The 19,383-nt window shown below is 41.1% G+C and overlaps 1 protein-coding gene and 1 non-coding gene across 2 annotated transcripts in view; both read left to right on the top strand.

Annotated features, from left to right (window-relative positions):
• The window catches only part of LOC124613474 (RING-type E3 ubiquitin-protein ligase PPIL2), a 73,936-nt gene that overhangs the window by 50,366 nt on the left and 4,187 nt on the right, over window positions 1–19,383 (top strand). Inside the window, exons 8-10 of the mRNA XM_047142183.1 lie at window positions 5,865–6,016; window positions 6,231–6,420; window positions 14,605–14,741. Of these exons, the coding sequence (XP_046998139.1) occupies window positions 5,865–6,016; window positions 6,231–6,420; window positions 14,605–14,741 (479 nt within the window). The remainder of the gene's footprint in view (window positions 1–5,864; window positions 6,017–6,230; window positions 6,421–14,604; window positions 14,742–19,383) is intronic.
• On the top strand, window positions 15,672–15,746 carry Trnal-caa. Its single transcript has one exon. It is a non-coding gene; the product is annotated as a tRNA-Leu (tRNA).

Raw genomic sequence — 19,383 nt, 5'->3', positions numbered from 1 at the left:
TTGATTCTCGGTCATAGGATAGAATGATCTAGCAGCTTTTCCAGCTATGGCTACTGCATCAAGTGAGTTGAATACAGAAGGAACAAATCAGATAAAGGAACACGTAAAAGGTCACCTATCTGAGGTGCAAGAAGGGCTATCTATCATATGAGTAGTGGCTGGTGTCCTTACCACGCGGCTGCTCGGTGGCGGACGTTTTATGCCAACGTACAGTGATTGGATCTCTTACACTGACTGGCCTGAGCGCATTTTGTGTGTTACCAAATACAATAATTTCATACACCTGGAGATGGTATTTTAAAATCCTAAAACCAGCCATGGTTTGAATAAATAATTAATTCAAATGAAGCAGATCTCTCCAAATTATCATGCCTTTCAGTTGCAGATGTCCTATGTACCAAATATTGAGCAATATCAGTTCAAATGACCTCTAGTAATAGTCAGCACAGAAGTGACTATATTTGCAACAAGTGTAGCCGATGATGTGGCTGATGATGGCAATTACAAGGGCTAAAACTCCAGTCATCCTGCCAGTCGTATCAGTCATTCCATTGATATAATTACGCATATGCCCTGCTTGGTCTCTAGGCATCGCATGGAGTGATACATATCCTGGTGTCATGTCACATAGATAAACAACAAAGGCAGGCTTAAGGAGTATCATGGACTGTCTTTGCCTCTTGTGTCTCAGCTCAATGATATGTACTATGTCCTCTCCAATGGACTTACTTATTACAATCTTGTGATAACTGACTACGTCCCAGACATGGGTTTGTAACCTGTTATTCCCAGTTGTCGACTTTTGTCTTGCGCATGAACATGGCTGTTTTCCTAATGTGGTTCCATCTTTGTTCTCCGTTCAGCCACATCTTGTGCCTGACGTGAGTGCATCAGCAGCATGTGTGTGGCATGTGGTTCGTATTAAAGAGTGCTCCCTAGCCTGACCGAGCTACAGTTTTCTCCGGCACCGATGTTTGAGTTATTCTGTAAATCTCTTAGAGTACTTTCATTACTAAGACATATCAGCCTTTAGAAGTTTTTTTGTTTCTGTTAAGCTCAAGAACAATCATGATCTGTTATTTTCTGTGTGCTATTTTTGTACTTAATTTGTGTTCAGTAAAACCTTTGTTGTTGAGAAAGATTGTTGAAAAAGCAAACAAATACTTTTACATACTTTTTTCGTCAGTTGCCTCAAATCTTATTGCATGATACTATGGTTGTAAATAATGCTTCAGTGGCTAATTGGTAAATGTCAGACTACAAGTTCAAATGCTCAGGATTCATTCCTCAGTTGGTCCTTAGATTTCTTTGGGATTTGTCACTTCTCTCACCCCTGGCAATTATTTGTATATGTAACATATGCTAAGTTGTGCAACGTTTCAGAGTCCATGTTACACTGTAGGTTCCTCTAAAAATCCATGCTGGGTAAATTACTGCGTAGTACCATACATATATTCAGTTCAGTGAGAGAAGATCCCTTACAGGCAGTATCACTGTTGCCAGCTTTGAACTGTGAATTGCAAAATTCTGTCGCAACACTAGCTGGAAACATACGAGGGTAATCCCAAAAGTAAGGTCTTCTATTTTTTAAGTACATAGACCTCTTTATTTCTACAATGGTTTACATCAGTTTACAGCTTGAACATTTAGCTATTTTTCGACATAATTGATGCATTTTTGTAGACACTGTGGCAGTTTTTGTATGCCCATGGTATGCCCATGTCATACCAGCTCACCATCATGCTGAATCGCGTTCTGGCCAAATGTTCTTTTAACCTAGGGAACAGGTGATAGTCACTGGGCGCCAAGTCAGGACTATAGGGTGGTTGGGTGATTATGTTCCACTGAAACTGTTGCAGGAGAGCAACAGTATGCCGAGCGATGTGTGGGCGAGCGTTGTCATGGAGAATGTGTACCCCCTTGCTGAACATTCCTCTTCTTCGGTTCTGAATTGCCCGTTTTGAGTTTTTTCAGAGTCTCTCAGTACCATTGGCATTAATTGTGGTCCGAGCACTTCACCTCCGACGAGGAGGTGAAAGAAGAGGTTCATAACTTACTGAACAGCACGGCGGCGAGCTGGTATGACATGGGCATACAAAAACTGCCACAGCGTCTACAAAAATGCATCGACAGAAATGGTGATTATGTCGAAAAATAGCTAAGTGTTCAAGCTCTAAACTGACGTTAACCATTGTAGAAATAAACAGGTCTATGTACTTATAAAAAAATAAGCGATCTTACTTTTGGGATTACCCTCGTAGTTGCCTAGAATTGTGCAACATTGAGGTGTTGCCATGGAAACATACACAATATTACATTATTTAGTCATGTCGGACACACAAAGCAGCTGCATCAGGCCCACTTTAGCTGTCATGGATTTTCTCTGACTGAATGAAATTTAGTTGTGCAAGATAGTCAGCAGATTATTCATCTTCTCATTAAACTTGAGGCCAGCCTGATGATATTTCTTTTGAAGCCATTTCTTTCTTCAAAGTGGTTTCCATATGCCCTACGTGTTCTGTCCGATTGACTCATCAAAAATTTGATAAGTCTACTCATCTTCAACATAAAATTGATGCCATGTCTAAATCCACCAATACATTTGCTCTGTAGTGCCTAGTTGAGGTTCAGCATGTCACACTGATACGCAGTTTTCTAGTCTTCTGTTGCACTGTTTATCAAACTCACTAACTACATAAACACCTGTTGTTTGTAAAACCAAAATTTACAAACAGAAGCATTACAATACCATTGCCATCGCTTAAGATGCTTTTAGTCTTCCATCCTGGATGTGCTTTTCTTCCCCCCTCCACTCTAAGAGAGACGCTCCAGTGCCATTGGCACTTAACTCTCATATGGCAGGATTCAAACTCCATCCAGCTAACTAAATATAGATTGTGTGTGGTTTTCATCAATCTCATAAGACAAATGTTGAGATGGTTACTTTAAAAAAAAAATTGAATTCCGCATTCTTATTCATTTTGAGCTTGTGCTCCATTTGTAATGTCATCATTAACAGGACCTACAACCCTAATCTTTCTGTCCAAAGCTACTTGGACATTTAATTTCATTGTTAGATACACTATGTGATCTAAAGTACCCAGACACCCCCAAAAACATATGTTTTTCACATTATCACATTAGGTGCATTGTGCTGCCACCTACTGCCAGGTACTCCATACCAGCGACCTCAGTAGTCATTTGGGAGTATGAGAGAGCAGAATGGGGCACTCCGCGGAACTCACGGACTTCAAACGTGGTCAGGTGATTGTGTGTCACTTGTGTCATACATCTGTATGCAAGATTTCCACATTCCTAAAAATCCCTAGGTCCACTGCTTCTGATGTGACAGTAAAGTGGAAATGTGACAGTTATGTGGGAAGTGAGGAAACTTTGATTTCATGGCCGAGAGCGGCTCCTCATAAGCCATGCATTACGCTGGTAAATGCCAAATGACACCTCGCTTGGTGTAAGGAGCGTAAACATTGGACGACTGAACAGTGGAAAAACGTTGTGTGGGGTGACGAATCACAGTGTACTATGTGGCGATCCGATGGCAGAGTGTGGATATGCCGAATGCCTAGTGAATGTCATCTGCCAGCATGTGTTGTGCCAACTATGGTGGTGGTGTTATGGTGTGGTCATGTTTTTCGTGGAGGGGGTTTCCACCCCTTGTTTTGTGTGGCACTATCACAGTACAGACCTACATTGATGTTTTAAAGACCAACTGTTCAAGAGCAATTCAGAGATGGCGATTGCATCTTTCAACACGATTGAACACCTGTTCATATGCACGGCCTGTGGTGGAATGGTTACACGACAGTAACATCCCTGTAATGGACTGGCCTGCACAGTCCTGACCTGAATTCTATAAAACACCTTTGGGACGTTTTGGAATGCCGACTTCGTGCCACACTTCACCTACTGACATCAATACCTCTCGTCAGTGCAGCACTCTGTGAAGAATGAGCTACCTATCCCCAAGAAATCTTCCAGCACCTGATTGAACATATGCCTGCGAGTGTGGAAGCTGTCATCAAGGCTAAGGGTGGACCAAGACCACTTGAATTCCAGCATTACTGATGGAGAGCACCATGAACTAACAAGTCATTTTAACCCAGGTGTCCGGGTACTTTTGATCACATAACGTACATTGTTGCCACAACCCACATGCACACAGAACAGGAGCATGGCACCAGTGATCTCAGGCTGGCGCAAGGAGGGGGAGTTGCATGAGGTGCGCATTGATGTGGAGGAGTGGGCTTGGAGGGAATGACATAACAGAGGAAAGAGAGACTTTGTGGAGGTTGGTGTGAGTGTAAAATGACATAAGTGGGGGTCACAGGGACAGGGGTGGAGGTTGGTGTGAGTGAGACAGGGGCTGGCGGAGATTGAGGAAAGCAGAATGATAGACTATAATCAGAATCTTTTCCATCACGTTATTCACTGTTAACCATATGTCCATCTGATGTGTCTCAAAAAGAATAGTATCTGTTTTAATTGAAGGGCTGTCACACTGGTACAATTCACATAACTCCACTTTTTCAAAGTGAGACACCTTTCTCTCCTCATGTGCCAAGTTGCAGTATAGCAAATGGAACTGGCTGTGTCCCATTGATTTTCTAATTGAGAAAAATGTCCCTTGTATATTTGCCACTATTCTTTCATTTAATCATTAACTGATACTAGCATTTTCAAACCCTTCTAATAATTAAAAATTATAAACATACGAGACATAATTGCTGGCCATTGCTGAGTTTCAGAAAGTGAAATATTTAGTGGTGCCAATAGAAGAGAGAAGTACTTGACACTATAGAAGTTTTTGGAACTAGTAGTTCGTTCCTCAGAAAGGAGAGAGCAATAGGCTGGAAGTGTTAAAAAGGAAGGGCAAGTAACTTAAACCTCATGGTGTGATAGACCCACTTGTTTTGTGGATGAGAAAACACTATGTAATTTTATATTATTTCATTTCTTTCTTGCCGTACTTCTCAGTTAGAATTTTGCATTTGGTCTTAAGTAATTTTGTATGTTAATTTGCAACACACTGAAAAATGTGCTCAATCAGTCTTTAGTTCCATCATTACCTTTCCCAATTTTACTTTTTGTTCTCATAATTCATAGATGTATTCTTGTAACTCATTAGTATTTTCCAATATTACTTATTCTAACTACTTTATTTGCTCAGTAAGAGCTCCAAACCATTTTCAAATATTCATGTTCATGATAACCACTGTAATACTCCCCTTATGATTAAATAATACAGTGATTGTATAAAATGGACAACTGAGCAAAGTTACAGAAACACATTAACAAGCCTCTTGAATTTACCCAAAAAGGCTGCACTTTGCAATGTTTTATTAAGTCAAGTTAATATGTCATGTCCTGATACATTATGGTTGCTTCTAAAACAATGTTTGTGATATTCTATCAGTCATACACTGAAAAATCTGTTTTCGTTTTTCCTCAATACCTCTCACTATCCAATCACACAGACATGTTGCTGGATGTGTTTTGTCAGGTTCAGTACACAGAAGTCACAGTTAAAGTTGGAGCAGCTACTACAACCCCTTTGCTGCTGAATATTTAACTTGAAACTTAGTTGCACACACTTTGGCATATGTTTGTGTCTCTCCTCCCCTCAGAATGCGTTTCCTAGTGACATTTTTTGTCCCTACACATCTTTCTAGCCCAAAGGTTTTCACACATTATAAAGTCCATTTGGAACCTAAACTTTAAGAAAAGCCACTTGTTAAGAGTTTTTTTCTTTTCTTTCTGTTGTTGTTTCAGTATGTGATAAATATTTCAATTAAGGGATTGAGGAACTGTACATGTCACAGTTGTATTTATGATCATGTTCTTTTTAGATACAAGGAGGTGACCCAACAGCAACTGGCCAAGGTGGTGAATCTATTTGGGGAAAGCCATTTGAAGATCATTTTAAACCAAATCTCCAGCATACTGGTAGAGGAATACTGTCAATGGCAAACTCAGGCCCAAACACAAATGGATCACAGTTGTAAGTACAAGTTTTACACAGAGTATCTGCAGTAAACCATTAAAACTATTAATCCCCGCACTAACAGTGGACTGAAATGACAGAATGTGAAACAGGAAGGATTAGCATCACTTGTGACAAGGATCACTTAGTAGAGTTATGAAACATGTGTAAATTAAATTTTTGTTACATTATTAAAAAATTAAAATTATTACATGTATGCTTTGTTTTACAGTTTTATCACATACCGTTCTTGCCGGCACTTAGATGGTAAGCATAGTGTCTTTGGAAGAGTTGTTGGTGGACTTGATACTTTGACTGCTATGGAACGCATTGAAACGGATAACAAAGACAGACCAATTGAAGATATTATTATTGAAAAGGCACAAGTATTTGTTGACCCTTACCAAGAAGCAGACGAACAGGTATATTACTGTAAAAGAAGTAATAGTATTCTGGTTTCACCAGTATTTCTTTAGCTTGCTTAGTTTGTAAGTGTTTATTTAGATTTACCAAAGATGTTAAACCATTGTATTCAAAAAAAAAGAAAGTCCAGGATAGAATATCAACAATATTATGAGGAGGATAGATTCTAATCATAATAAAGATGACACGTTGAGTTGCAGACAGGTACGAAGAAAAGATTGTTACATGGTGGAGAAGTCAGAGATAGTGGTCGTGTGTGTGTGTGTGTGTGTGTGTGTGTGTGTGTGGTGTTGTGTTGTGTTGTGTGTTCCTTTCTTAAGAAGGCTTGGCTGAAAGCTGACTATGTAACAGTGTTTTTGTTGTGCCTGTCTGCAACTCAGTGTGTCATCCTTATTGTGGATAACAATCTATACTCTTCATAATATTAATAAACCTTTGTGTTGAATACTTTTATTTTTACACTGTACTGAAAATGCAAACAATGGAATAAATGAGGACTGTATTGTGTAGGCACTGATTTGTACATTAGCATATAGAAGTAACTGGAACATGATAACTCAGCTTAGGAACTCACATTTTTATTCATAACACTCAGGTACACAGATACAGTGTCTCATTGTAGTGTATAAATTAACAAGGGTCTCTTCAAAAGGAAGGGAGTAACAGTGGTATGGAGGAGGAGGGATGGCAATGTCAGTGAGAAGGATTATGGCACTAGCAAGATCAGCCTGGTGGAGGCCGATGTAGTAGTGTGTTGTACAAAGTGATGTAAGAGCTGTTGGGGATACAGAATAGAGTAAAGAGAGAATGACAGCTGAAAACACTGTGTGGAAGTGGTTCATAGACTTTTAGAATAATGAATGGAGTCAGAATGAGAACGTCAGGATGAAGCAGTGAGGAGTAAAATATTGATGAGTGAGGGGACAGCAGGGGAAGGGGAAGAAGGATGGAGCTGCTTGTAGAATGGGAACTAGTAGAGATTGATGTCAGAGGGATTGTTGGGCCAAAGGGTGTATTGGAGGAATACTTCCCACACAAAAAATTTAGATTAACTGGTTTTGAGAGATGGAAAGGAGAGGTGGGTAACATTTTGTATGAGTTGTAATTCACAAGTTGAAGTTGACCACATCATTTTCAACAACATGCTGATTCTCTTCGGGAAGTGCAGCATAACTTACAAAGTCTGCTCATATCCTTAGTGATGTCACAGAATTTTTCAGCTAAATATTTTTCCTTCCTCACCTTTACCACCAATGCATATCAACATTCTACCTTCACAAAAACCATGCGTAACAAGCCATGGGCCTAAGTGCATGGTCATTGCCATGAAGATATTTGTGAACTGTTCTTTTATCCTTTAGAATCTCACTGCAGTAGATTTGCTTACTACTGCCAATTCTAATTGGATGTAACTAAGAGAACAACCTCTTCCCTGTATTTGAATGTCTCCTGTCACTTGATAGGAAGTCCAGACTCAAAAATTTGTTTTGGGACGTCCCAACGGTGTTCACTGCCTCATGCTTTGTAGCAGAAGGAGAGACAACACCAACCATTCCTGGAGTTACAACAACTAATCCATGTCCCACTTACAAACACAGTCATATGTAAGTAAACTGACCTTTCCCATTTTCTGTAATAATGCTGAAAACTTGTACTCTAGACTCACACAGACACACATAGTTATTCCTAAAATACATACCCTGACTCATCCAATAAACTGTTTTTGGTGAGTGTGGCAAGACAATATATGTTATGCTGCAGAACTATTGATCCCAACACAGCAGTAACACACTTTAGAAATACATAAAAAAACCTCTGCTGTTTTGAATGGTTTATTCCAGAGTCATTGAGTAAGATGGTACAGTGGTTAAAACTTGGACTTTGCGTTTGGAAGGATAAGAGCTGAAATCCAGCAAGACCATCTAAATTTGGGTTTTTTATGGTTTCCCAAAACTACTACTTATGAAAGGACAGCATGGTTCTTATAAAAAGAAATAGCCAAGCTTGTGCTCAGTCTCTAACGACCTCATCATCAATAGGACAGTAAACCCTAATTTGACCTGATTAAGTAATCAACTAATTCATCTCATGTTTTTTTTTTATTGCATAGTACATAGCAAGTTTCATGTAAGTTCACAAAAGAAGCAATCATCAGGAATGTTAATGAAACACTGTTATACTGACTGGCTTTTTACCCCTTGTTAACAAAATATCATATTTTGCTGTATTTCACAAATGGAAATGACAGCTACACTGGGCACTATGCAAAGGAAAGACTGTGATTTAAGTTACGGAAAGAACCATTTCCTTTCTCATTCACATATGAAACATAAGAAGTAACTATTTTATGCTAATATATATTTATGAGGTTACAAACTTTCAGGGATGATGGAAAAGGGTAATTATACCAGTATGAGGTAATGGAACACGGTCCAGAAACAACAGGTTGAAAGTTATAACAGAATACCATTCAGATACCAGAAATGAAAGAGGAAGCCGCCTGGTGGAATTTTGCACAGAGCACAACTTAATCATAGCTAACACTTGGTTCAAGAATCATAAAAGAAGGTTGTATACATGGAAGAAGCCTGGAGATACTGACAGGTTTCAGATAGATTATATAATGGTAAGACAGAGATTTAGTAACCAGGTTTTAAATTGTAAGACATTTCCAGGGGCAGATGTGGACTCTGACCACAATCTATTGGTTATGAACTGTAGATTAAAACTGAAGAAACTGCAAAATGGTGGGAATTTAAGGAGATGGGACCTGGATAAACTGAAAGAACCAGGGGTTGTACAGAGTTTCAGAGAGAGCATAAGGGAACAATTAACAAGAATGGGGGAAAGAAATACAGTAGAAGAATGGGTAGCTTTGAGGGATGAAGTAGTGAAGGCAGCAGAGGATCAAGTAGGTAAAAAGACGAGGGCTAGTATAAATCCGTGGGTGACAGAAGAAATATTGCATTTAATTGACGAAAGGAGAAAATATAAAAATACAGTAAATGAAGCAGGCAAAAAGGAATACAAACGTCTCAAAAATGAGACCGACAGGAAGTGCAAAATGGCTAAGCAGGCATAGCTAGAGGACAAATGTAAAGATGTAGAGGCTTATCTCACGAGGGGTAAGATAGATACTGCCTACAGGAAAATTAAAGAGACCTTTGGAGAAAAGAGAACCACTTGTATGAATATCAAGAGCTCAAATGGAAACCCAGTTCTAAGCAAAGAAGGGAAAGCAGAAAGGTGGAAGGAGTATATAGAGGGTCTATACAAGGACGATGTACTTGAGGGCAATGTTATAGAAATGGAAGAGGATGTAGATGAAGATGAAATTGGAGATATCATACTGCGTGAAGAGTTTGATAGAGCACTGAAAGACCTAAGTTGAAAGAAGGCCCCGGGAGTAGATAACATTCCATTTGAACTACTGACAGCCTTAGGAGAGCCAGTCCTGACAAAACTCTACCATCTGGTGAGCAAAATGTATGAGACAGCCGAAATACTCTCAGACTTCAAGAAGAATATAATAATTCCAATCCCAAAGAAAGCAGGCGTTGACAGATGTGAAAATTACCGCACTATCAGTTTAATAAGTCACGGCTGCAAAATACTAACGCGAATTTTTTACAGACGAATGGAAAAACTGGTAGTAGCCGACCTCGGGGAAGATCAGTTTGGATTCCGTAGAAATACGGGAACATGTGAGGCAATACTGACCCTACGACTTATTTTAGAAGCTAGATTAAGAAAAGGCAAACCTACATTTCTAGCATTCGTAGGCTTAGAGAAAGCTTTGACAATGTTGACTGGAATACTCTCTTTCAAATTCTGAAGATGGCAGGTGTAAAATACAGGGAGTGAAAGGCTATTTACAATTTGTACAGAAACCAGATGGCAGTTATAAGAGTCGAGGGACATGAAAGGGAAACAGTGGTTGGGAAGGGAGTGAGACAGGGTTGTAGCCTCTCCCGGATTTTGTTCAATCTGTATATTGAGCAAGCAGTAAAAGAAACAAAAGAAGAATTCGGAGTAGGTATTAAAATCCATGGAGAAGAAATAAAAACTTTAAGGTTCGCCGATGACATTGTAATTCTGTCAGAGACAGCAAAGGACTTGGAAGAGCAGTTGAACGGAGTGGACAGTGTCATGAAAGGACGATATAAGATGAACATCAACAAAAGCAAAACGAGGATAATGGAATGTAGTCGAGTTAACTCGGGTGATGCTGAGGGAATTAGATTAGAAAATGAGACACTTAAAGTAGTAAAGGAGTTTTGCTATTTGGGGAGCAAAATAACTGATGATGGTCGAAGTAGAGAGGATATAAAATGTAGACTGGCAATGGCAAAGAAAGTGTTTCTGAAGAAGAGAAATTTATTAACATCAAGTATAGATTTAAGTATCAGGAATAGCTTCGTCTACTCGTCCGCTCGGCCATCCCTCTTACGCCGGCTCAACTCCATCCACCATCGGGGGATACGTCTTGCGATCGGAGCCTTCTACACTAGTCCTGTGGAGAGTCTTTATGCTGAAGCTGCCGAATTACCATTGACCTACCGGCGCGACGTACTGCTGTGTCGGTATGCCTGCCGGCTGTTGTCTATGCCCGACCACCCCTCTTACCAGTCCTTCTTCGCCGATTCTCTCGATCGTCAGTACGGGTTGTATGTGTCTGCCCTGCTGCCTCCCGGAGTCCGCTTCCGTCGCCTGCTTCGGCAATTGGGTTTTGCCCTCCCTACCACCTTCAGAGAGGGTGAGAGCCCGACACCACCTTGGCTCCAGGCTCCGGTTCATATTTATCTCGACCTCAGCTCACTCCCGAAGGAGGGTACTCCGGCTGCAGTGTATTGCTCACGGTTTGTCGAACTTCGTGCTCGACTTGCTGGTCACACCTTTATTTACACCGATGGCTCCAAAACTGACGATGGTGTCGGCAGTGCCTTTGTCGTCGGGGCCGCCACCTTTAAATACCGGCTCCTCGACCAATGTTCGAGCTTTACGGCCGAGCTTTTTGCTCTCCATCAGGCCGTTCAGTATGCCCGCCGCCACCGCCATTCATCGTATGTCCTTTGCTCTGACTCACTCAGTGCTTTTCAGAGCCTTGGAGCTCCCTATCCGGTCCATCCCTTGATTCAACGGATACAGCAGTCCCTCCATTCTTTCGCTGATAATGGTGGTTCTGTCAGCTTTCTGTGGGTTCCCGGACATGTAGGAGTGCCTGGGAATGAGGCTGCGGATGCTGCAGCCAAGGCTGCAGTCCTCCTGCCTCAGCCAGCCTCCCATTGTGTCCCGTCATCTGACGTTCGTGGGGATGTATGTAAGAGGCTTGTGTCGTTGTGGTGGGATGCTTGGTCATCCCTCCAAGGAAACAAGCTCCGGGCAGTAAAACCGCTCCCAACTGCTTGGACAACCTCCTCCCGACCATCTCGGCGAGAGGAGGTCCTTCTGACCAGGTTGCAGATTGGGCATTGCCGGTTTAGCCACCGCTACCTGCTCTCCGCTGACCCAGCCCCGCAGTGCCCTTGTGGTCAGGCATTAACAGTGCGCCATGTTTTATTGTCGTGTCCCCGTTTTAGTCAATTTCGTGTTGTCCTGTCCCTGCCATCTACTTTACCAGATGTTTTAGCTGATGACGCTCGAGCAGCTGCTCGTATTCTGCGTTTTATAACTTTAACTGGCTTGTCCAAAGACATCTAACCTTTTTTACTTATTTTATCTGCATCCTTGTCAGGTCCTTCTGGTGTTCCCCCCAATGCCCTTGAGTTTTACTAGATTCCATGTGCTCTAACAACAGTGACTGGGCGCTAATGACCTCAGCAGTTGAGCGCCCTTAAACCCCACCCCAAAAAAAAAGTATCGGGAAGTCGTTTCTGAAAGTATTTGTATGTATATGTACGGAAGTGAAACATGGGCGATAAGTAGTTTGGACAAGAAGAGAATAGAAGCTTTCGAAATGTGGTGCTACAGAAGAATGCTGAAGATTAGATTGATAGATCACATAACTAATGAGGAGGTACTGAATAGAATTGGGGAGAAGAGGAGTTTGTGGCACAACTTGACTAGAAGAAGGGATCGGTTGGTAGGACATGTTCTGAGGCATCAAGGGATCACCAATTTAGTATTGGAGGGCAGAGTGGAGGGTAAAAATCGTAGAGGGAGACCAAGAGATGAATACACTAAGCAGATTCAGAAGGATGTAGGCTGCAGTACGTACTGCGAGATGAAGAAACTTGCACAGGATAGAGTAGCATGGAGAGCTACATCAAACCAGTCTCAGGACTGAAGACCACAACAACAACAACACCTCTGACAGTGAATCTTATAACGATATGTTTACATGATGTGTATACATAAACATACAGTTATAAATGTCCCCGTTCGTAGTCGCTAATTATAACAATATGTTACTTTTGCGCTGTAACATATAGCTATAATCAGCGGTGGAAACATATTTGCGAACGCCGACCGTGTGCGGCTGTTTCTTGTTGGATCGTCTGATCAGTCGGAAGTTGCATTGCAGAGGAGAGTAAATGCCTATTCAAAATATAATTATTTTGGATAGCTCAACATGAATTTCCTAAGGGACCGTAGTTTATCATGCATTTACCAGTAGAATATGGCGCGGAGAAAATATTTCGCCGCATGCAACTTCCGTCCGAACTCGACGAAAGAATTCGTGACTGTGAACTCTCTATTTGGCAGAAACAGATAGAAAATTAAATAATTTCATGAAGATTCTATAGTAAATGAATAGTCCATACACCAGTTCCATTTAACTCTGAATTTATGGCAATTAATAGACGAACTTACACTGCAATGAAGGGTTTAACATGGATGCCGTTTTGACTGGCACTTCTCGTAATGAAAACAATTCCTTTGACGTTTTCACATACACGTCGCACAATAAATCTACTGCTAGGCACTTTTAGTATTACACATTTACTTTACATTAGAACAATATTATTTTTAACAATAATAATACGGCGGCAAGACATGCGCGTCCGACACAAGTTACAGGAGACAAGAGAAGAATGAGTAACTGTTCATCGAGAATATCTCGTACCTCAAAAAAAAAAAAATGTGTAAAAGTGTTCTTCTTCTGTCCTTTTTTCGCGCCACGGTTTTCAAAGTCAATAACTCATTGCATCTCTGACGGCGCTTCGACAATAAACAAGTTACGTCACAGGTCGTTCACCTTTTACATTCTCGCAACATTATTTGCTAGCTGTAGCTGTTGCCGAGCGACTGCTCGATTAGTGAATGATTTAAAATGATAAGGCAATCACATAATGTTACAATCTCTTCTACTGGAAGCTCTTTGCTCTCCATATTTTGGGAGAAGGTAGTATGGACTAAAACAAGGGGAAAAAAATTCCAGTAACATGGGCTCTAAATTGCATCCCTTAAGAGCTATGAATCTTTGCAACTGTGAAATGCATCTCTTCTACTGAAGTAGTGTTCATAGCTTTTAAGGTATGCATTTTAGAGCCCATGTTCAATAGACAATTTTTTCTTGTTTTGGTTCATACTACCTCCTGCAAAAATACAGAAAGCAAAGAGCTTGCAGCAGAAGAGGTCAGCTGTTAGAGGTATCAAAACAACTTTCAACTCAGTTGTTTCCAGACCAGAGTCCCTTACCTCAAACTGATATATTTAAAAACGGATACATTTACCCTTCTGTATCAGCTCTGAAAGTTTGTAACATCATTATGGACTCATCCTTATTTTTTCTCTCTCTGAAAGATAGGAGAGAAGCAGAGACTATGATACACAAGTGCTAGAAAGGGTGTGCCTCGTCAGAGTTTATCCTTTAAGTAAAATTGTCCTCACTCTGTAGGTTGGTGTGAGCATCACAGTACTGTACTAGGTATGATCCTATTGGAGAAGCCTGCCTTTTATATCTCTTATGAGGTGCCCAAACTGATCGCCCCTTTTAAATATTCAGCAACAACTGTTAGAGCTTGTCAATATAGGTTTGGTATAAACCCAGGCGTTGGTCAACACCGAAGAAGAGGAGAATTGTATTCTATGACTAGCCTTGACCTAGAAATTGATTCAGCTTCTCAGTTTCTATCTGCTGGGACGAATTTGGTCATACCGAACTTTGCACACTGAATGTGTAATATTTATCCTAAACTCAAAATTGGTTTAAAACATTGAGAATGTTTTTGTTATTTCAGCTGATTGCTGAGAGAGAAGAAGAAGCCAGAAAGGCAGAAGCCGCAGCTAAAGAGCTGAAGAAAAAATCAGCAGGTGGGAATCTTAAAGTCTTCAGAGAAGGTGTTGGTAAATATATCAACATGGAAGAAATTTCAAAGTAAGTAATCTTTTCGGTAACAGTATTACTTATTGTACATTATATTGATAAAAATCAGCACACATTTCCATAGATGAATAGTCATAGTAGGGAATTAGATTAGGAAATGAGACACTTAAAGTAGTACATGAGTTTTGCTATTTGGGGAGCGAGATAACTGATGATGGTCGAAGTAGAGAGGATATAAAATGTAGACTGGCAATGGCAAGGAAAGCGTTTCTGAAGAAGAGAAATTTGTTAACATCGAGTATAGATTTAAGTGTCAGGAAGTCGTTTCTGAAAGTATTTGTATGGAGTGTAGCCATGTATGGAAGTGAAACATGGACGATAAATAGTTTGGACAAGAAGAGAATAGAAGCTTTCGAAATGTGGTGCTACAGAAGAATGCTGAAGATTAGATGGATAAATCACATAACTAATGAGGAGGTATTGAATAGAATTGGGGAGAAGAGGACTTTGTGGCAACTCGACAAGAAGAAGGGACCGGTTGGTAGGACATGTTCTGAGGCATCAAGGGATCACAAATTTAGCATTGGAGGGCAGCGTGGAGGGTAAAAATCGTAGAGGGAGACCAGGAGATGAATACACTAAACAGATTGAGAAGGATGTAGGTTGCAGAAAGTACTGGGAGATGAAGAAGCTTGCACAGGATAGAATAGCATGGAGAGCTGCATCAAACCAGTCTCAGGACTGAAGACAACAACAACAACAACAACTTGCAGAGTAAAACTGTGTGCCAGACCGAGACTCGAACTCGGGACCTTTGCCTTTCACGGGCAAGGGCTCTACCAACTGAGCTTCCCAAGCACGACTCACGACCCGTCCTCACAATTTTACTTCTGCCAGTTCGCAGGAGAACTTCTGTGAAGTTTGGAAGGTAGGAGACGAGGTACTGGAGGAAGTAAAATTGTGAGGACAGGTCATGACTCGTGCTTGGGTAGCTCAGTTGGTAGAGCGCTTGCCCGCAAAAGGCAAAGGTCCCGAGTTCGAGTCTCGGTCTGGCACACAATTTTAATCTGCCAGGAAGTATCATAAAGGTAGTATGCTTAAATGGACACTGGTTTACAAAAGAATGCATAGAGGTTTCAAATAAAATCAAAAATTTTAAGTTTACCAGCAGCTATTGTAGAAACAACACATCTCGTGGAGACTCCTGTATTTCAGTTGTCCAATTGAAAAATATATTTTTGAAAGTTGTTGTGTAGAGCTATATGATTTATATACTCTGATAATATCAGTTTACAAAATTCCTGGAATTTCTGTCAATAATTTATTTATTTAGAGTATGGCTCATAACATCACAGTAAAAATTACAGAAACAACACGATTTAAAAAAAAATCACATATGTATAAACAGAGCAATAAATAACAGTAAAGTTGGTTTGGTGCAGAGCCTGTGCGGTCTTTAGTGGAGGATGCCTAGACCGGAGTCGGTTTCCTTGGATGTCATGAGTATCTTCATGGATTTGTAATTGAGGGTTGGTCATGATTTTTTGAAATTCTCTAACCAGAGCGTGTTCACGGCGCAGGTTAGGAGGGGCTATGTTACTGAGAACGGGCAGCCACACTGTAGGAGTTGGCCTGATTGTGCCTGATATAATACGCATTGTTGCATTAAGTTGGCTATCTACCATGTGTGTGTGTTTGCTGTTGAGCCACACTGGGGTCAATAAACTTTTTGTAGACAAATTTCACTCTATTTTAGAAAAACTAAATAAAGAAAGCAAGTAAAAGATTGTGATCGCAGCAGATTGCAAATTTATATACATTAGTTGAATGCAGTGACACAGTAACATTTTGTGATTTAATCCAGAAATCTGGGTTTAACGTAAACTTTACTGTGTGCACTAGACAAAAAATTGCAATCAGCAACCTGCATAGATAATACTCTTCCAAATTACCAGTTTCATGATACTAGGAAGTTTTCCCTAGATCTTCAATATATGATCACTCTGCTTTGTTTGTAGAGCTCCCAGAAACATAGAAACTGAACTCTGAATTGTATGTGACAAGGAATTTTAGTAAATAATATTTAGAATTTTTTGTGATAAGTGTCTGCAGACAGGCTTAATTGAGAGACACTTACTGGCCAAAAGCTTTAATAAGTGTCCTTAAATTGTGCCTGCCTGCAAGTTAATGTGTTTTGTTTGTGGTAAGTAGCAATCTGTCTTTTCCTACATTGTTAATATTCCTACCTGGGGTTTTCGTTGTTCAGAAGTAAAGAGTAAATTGAATTGGTTTACACCAGGAATAAGAGTTCCTAGTGCCAGAAAAAAAGACAGCTGCACAACGAGCCTAAAGTAAATAGAAAACCTGATTTTGTAATTTATCTTAGACGTTACAAGACTGTCTTTAATAGAGTTCTATTTGCAACAAAGAAACTGGCAAAAAAGTATTTTTATAATCAAATTAAAAAAAATAAAACAAAGGCATTCTGCTCTCTTGTGAAGCCACAGGTGGGAATAAATGTTAGAAGTTCTGAAATTTCACAGATAACAATTAGTTATGATATTATTGTAAACCCTGTTCATTCGTCAAATTCCTTCAGTTAATTCTTTTTAAATGTAACAAAGTCTGATGTAATGGTTATAATAGAGGGAAACATTCCACGTAGGAAAAATATATCTAAAAACAAAGATGATGTGACTTACCAAATGAAAGTGCTGGCAGGTCGACAGACACACAAACAAACACAAACATACACACAAAATTCAAGCTTTCGCAACAAACTGTTGCCTCATCAGGAAAGAGGGAAGGAGAGGGAAAGACGAAAGGATGTGGGTTTTAAGGGAGAGGGTAAGGAGTCATTCCAATCCCGGGAGCGGAAAGACTTACCTTAGGGGGAAAAAAGGACGGGTATACACTCGCGCACACACACACACACATATCCATCCACACATATACAGACACAAGCAGACATATTTAAAGACAAAGAGTTTGGGCAGAGATGTCAGTCGAGGCAGAAGTGCAGAGGCAAAGATGTTGTTGAATGACAGGTGAGGTATGAGTGGCAGCAACTTGAAATTAGCGGAGATTGAGGCCTGGTGGATAACGGGAAGAGAGGATATATTGAAGAGCAAGTTCCCATCTCCAGAGTTCGGATAGGTTGGTGTTAGTGGGAAGTATCCAGATAACCCGGACGGTGTAACACTGTGCCAAGATGTGCTGGCCGTGCACCAAGGCATGTTTAGCCACAGGGTGATCCTCATTACCAACAAACACTGTCTGCCTGTGTCCATTCATGCGAACGGACAGTTTGTTGCTGGTCATTCCCACATAGAATGCGTCACAGTGTAGGCAGGTCAGTTGGTAGATCACGTGGGTGCTTTCACACGTGGCTCTGCCTTTGATCGTGTACACCTTCCGGGTTACAGGACTGGAGTAGGTGGTGGTGGGAGGGTGCATGGGACAGGTTTTTCACCGGGGGCGGTTACAAGGGTAGGAGCCAGAGGGTAGGGAAGGTGGTTTGGGGATTTCATAGGGATGAACTAAGAGGTTACGAAGGTTAGGTGGACGGCGGAAAGACACTCTTGGTGGAGTGGGGAGGATTTCATGAAGGATGGATCTCATTTCAGGGCAGGATTTTAGGAAGTCGTATCCCTGCTGGAGAGCCACATTCAGAATCTGATCCAGTCCCGGAAAGTATCCTGTCACAAGTGGGGCACTTTTGTGGTTCTTCTGTGGGAGGTTCTGGGTTTGAGAGGATGAGGAAGTGGCTCTGGTTATTTGCTTCTGTACCAGGTCGGGAGGGTAGTTGCGGGATGCGAAAGCTGTTGTCAGGTTGTTGGTGTGATGCTTCAGGGATTCTGGACTGGAGCAGATTCGTTTGCCACGAAGACCTAGGCTGTAGGGAAGGGACCGTTTGATGTGGAATGGGTGGCAGCTGTCATAATGGAGGTACTGTTGCTTGTTGGTGGGTTTGATGTGGACGGACGTGTGAAGCTGGCCATTGGACAGGTGGAGGTCAACATCAAGGAAAGTGGCATGGGATTTGGACCCACAAGATCTACCAACTGACCTGCCTACACTGTGACGCATTCTATGTGGGAATGACGAGCAACAAACTGTCCATTCGCATGAATGGACGCAGGCAGACAGTGTTTGTTGGTAATGAGGATCACCCTGTGGCTAAACATGCCTTGGTGCACGGCCAGCACATCTTGGCACAGTGTTACACCATCCGGGTTATCTGGATACTTCCCACTAACACCAACCTATCCGAACTCCGGAGATGGGAACTTGCTCTTCAATATATCCTCTCTTCCCGTTATCCACCAGGCCTCAATCTCCGCTAATTTCAAGTTGCCGCCACTCATACCTCACCTGTCATTCAACAACATCTTTGCCTCTGCACTTCTGCCTCGACTGACATCTCTGCCCAAACTCTTTGTCTTTAAATATGTCTGCTTGTGTCTGTGTATGTGTGGATGGATATGTGTGTGTGTGCGAGTGTATACCCGTCCTTTTTTCCCCCTAAGGTAAGTCTTTCCGCTCCCGGGATTGGAATGACTCCTTACCCTCTCCCTTAAAACCCACATCCTTTCGTCTTTCCCTCTCCTTCCCTCTTTCCTGATGAAGCAACCGTTTGTTGCGAAAGCTTGAATTTTGTGTGTATGTTTGTGTTTGTTTGTGTGTCTGTCGA

This window comes from Schistocerca americana, chromosome 1, assembly GCF_021461395.2.
Source record: "Schistocerca americana isolate TAMUIC-IGC-003095 chromosome 1, iqSchAmer2.1, whole genome shotgun sequence".
NCBI classification, from domain to species: domain Eukaryota; kingdom Metazoa; phylum Arthropoda; class Insecta; order Orthoptera; family Acrididae; genus Schistocerca; species Schistocerca americana.
Note: the sequence above shows the minus strand (reverse complement) of the source record. Positions and strands in the feature narration are given on the sequence as shown.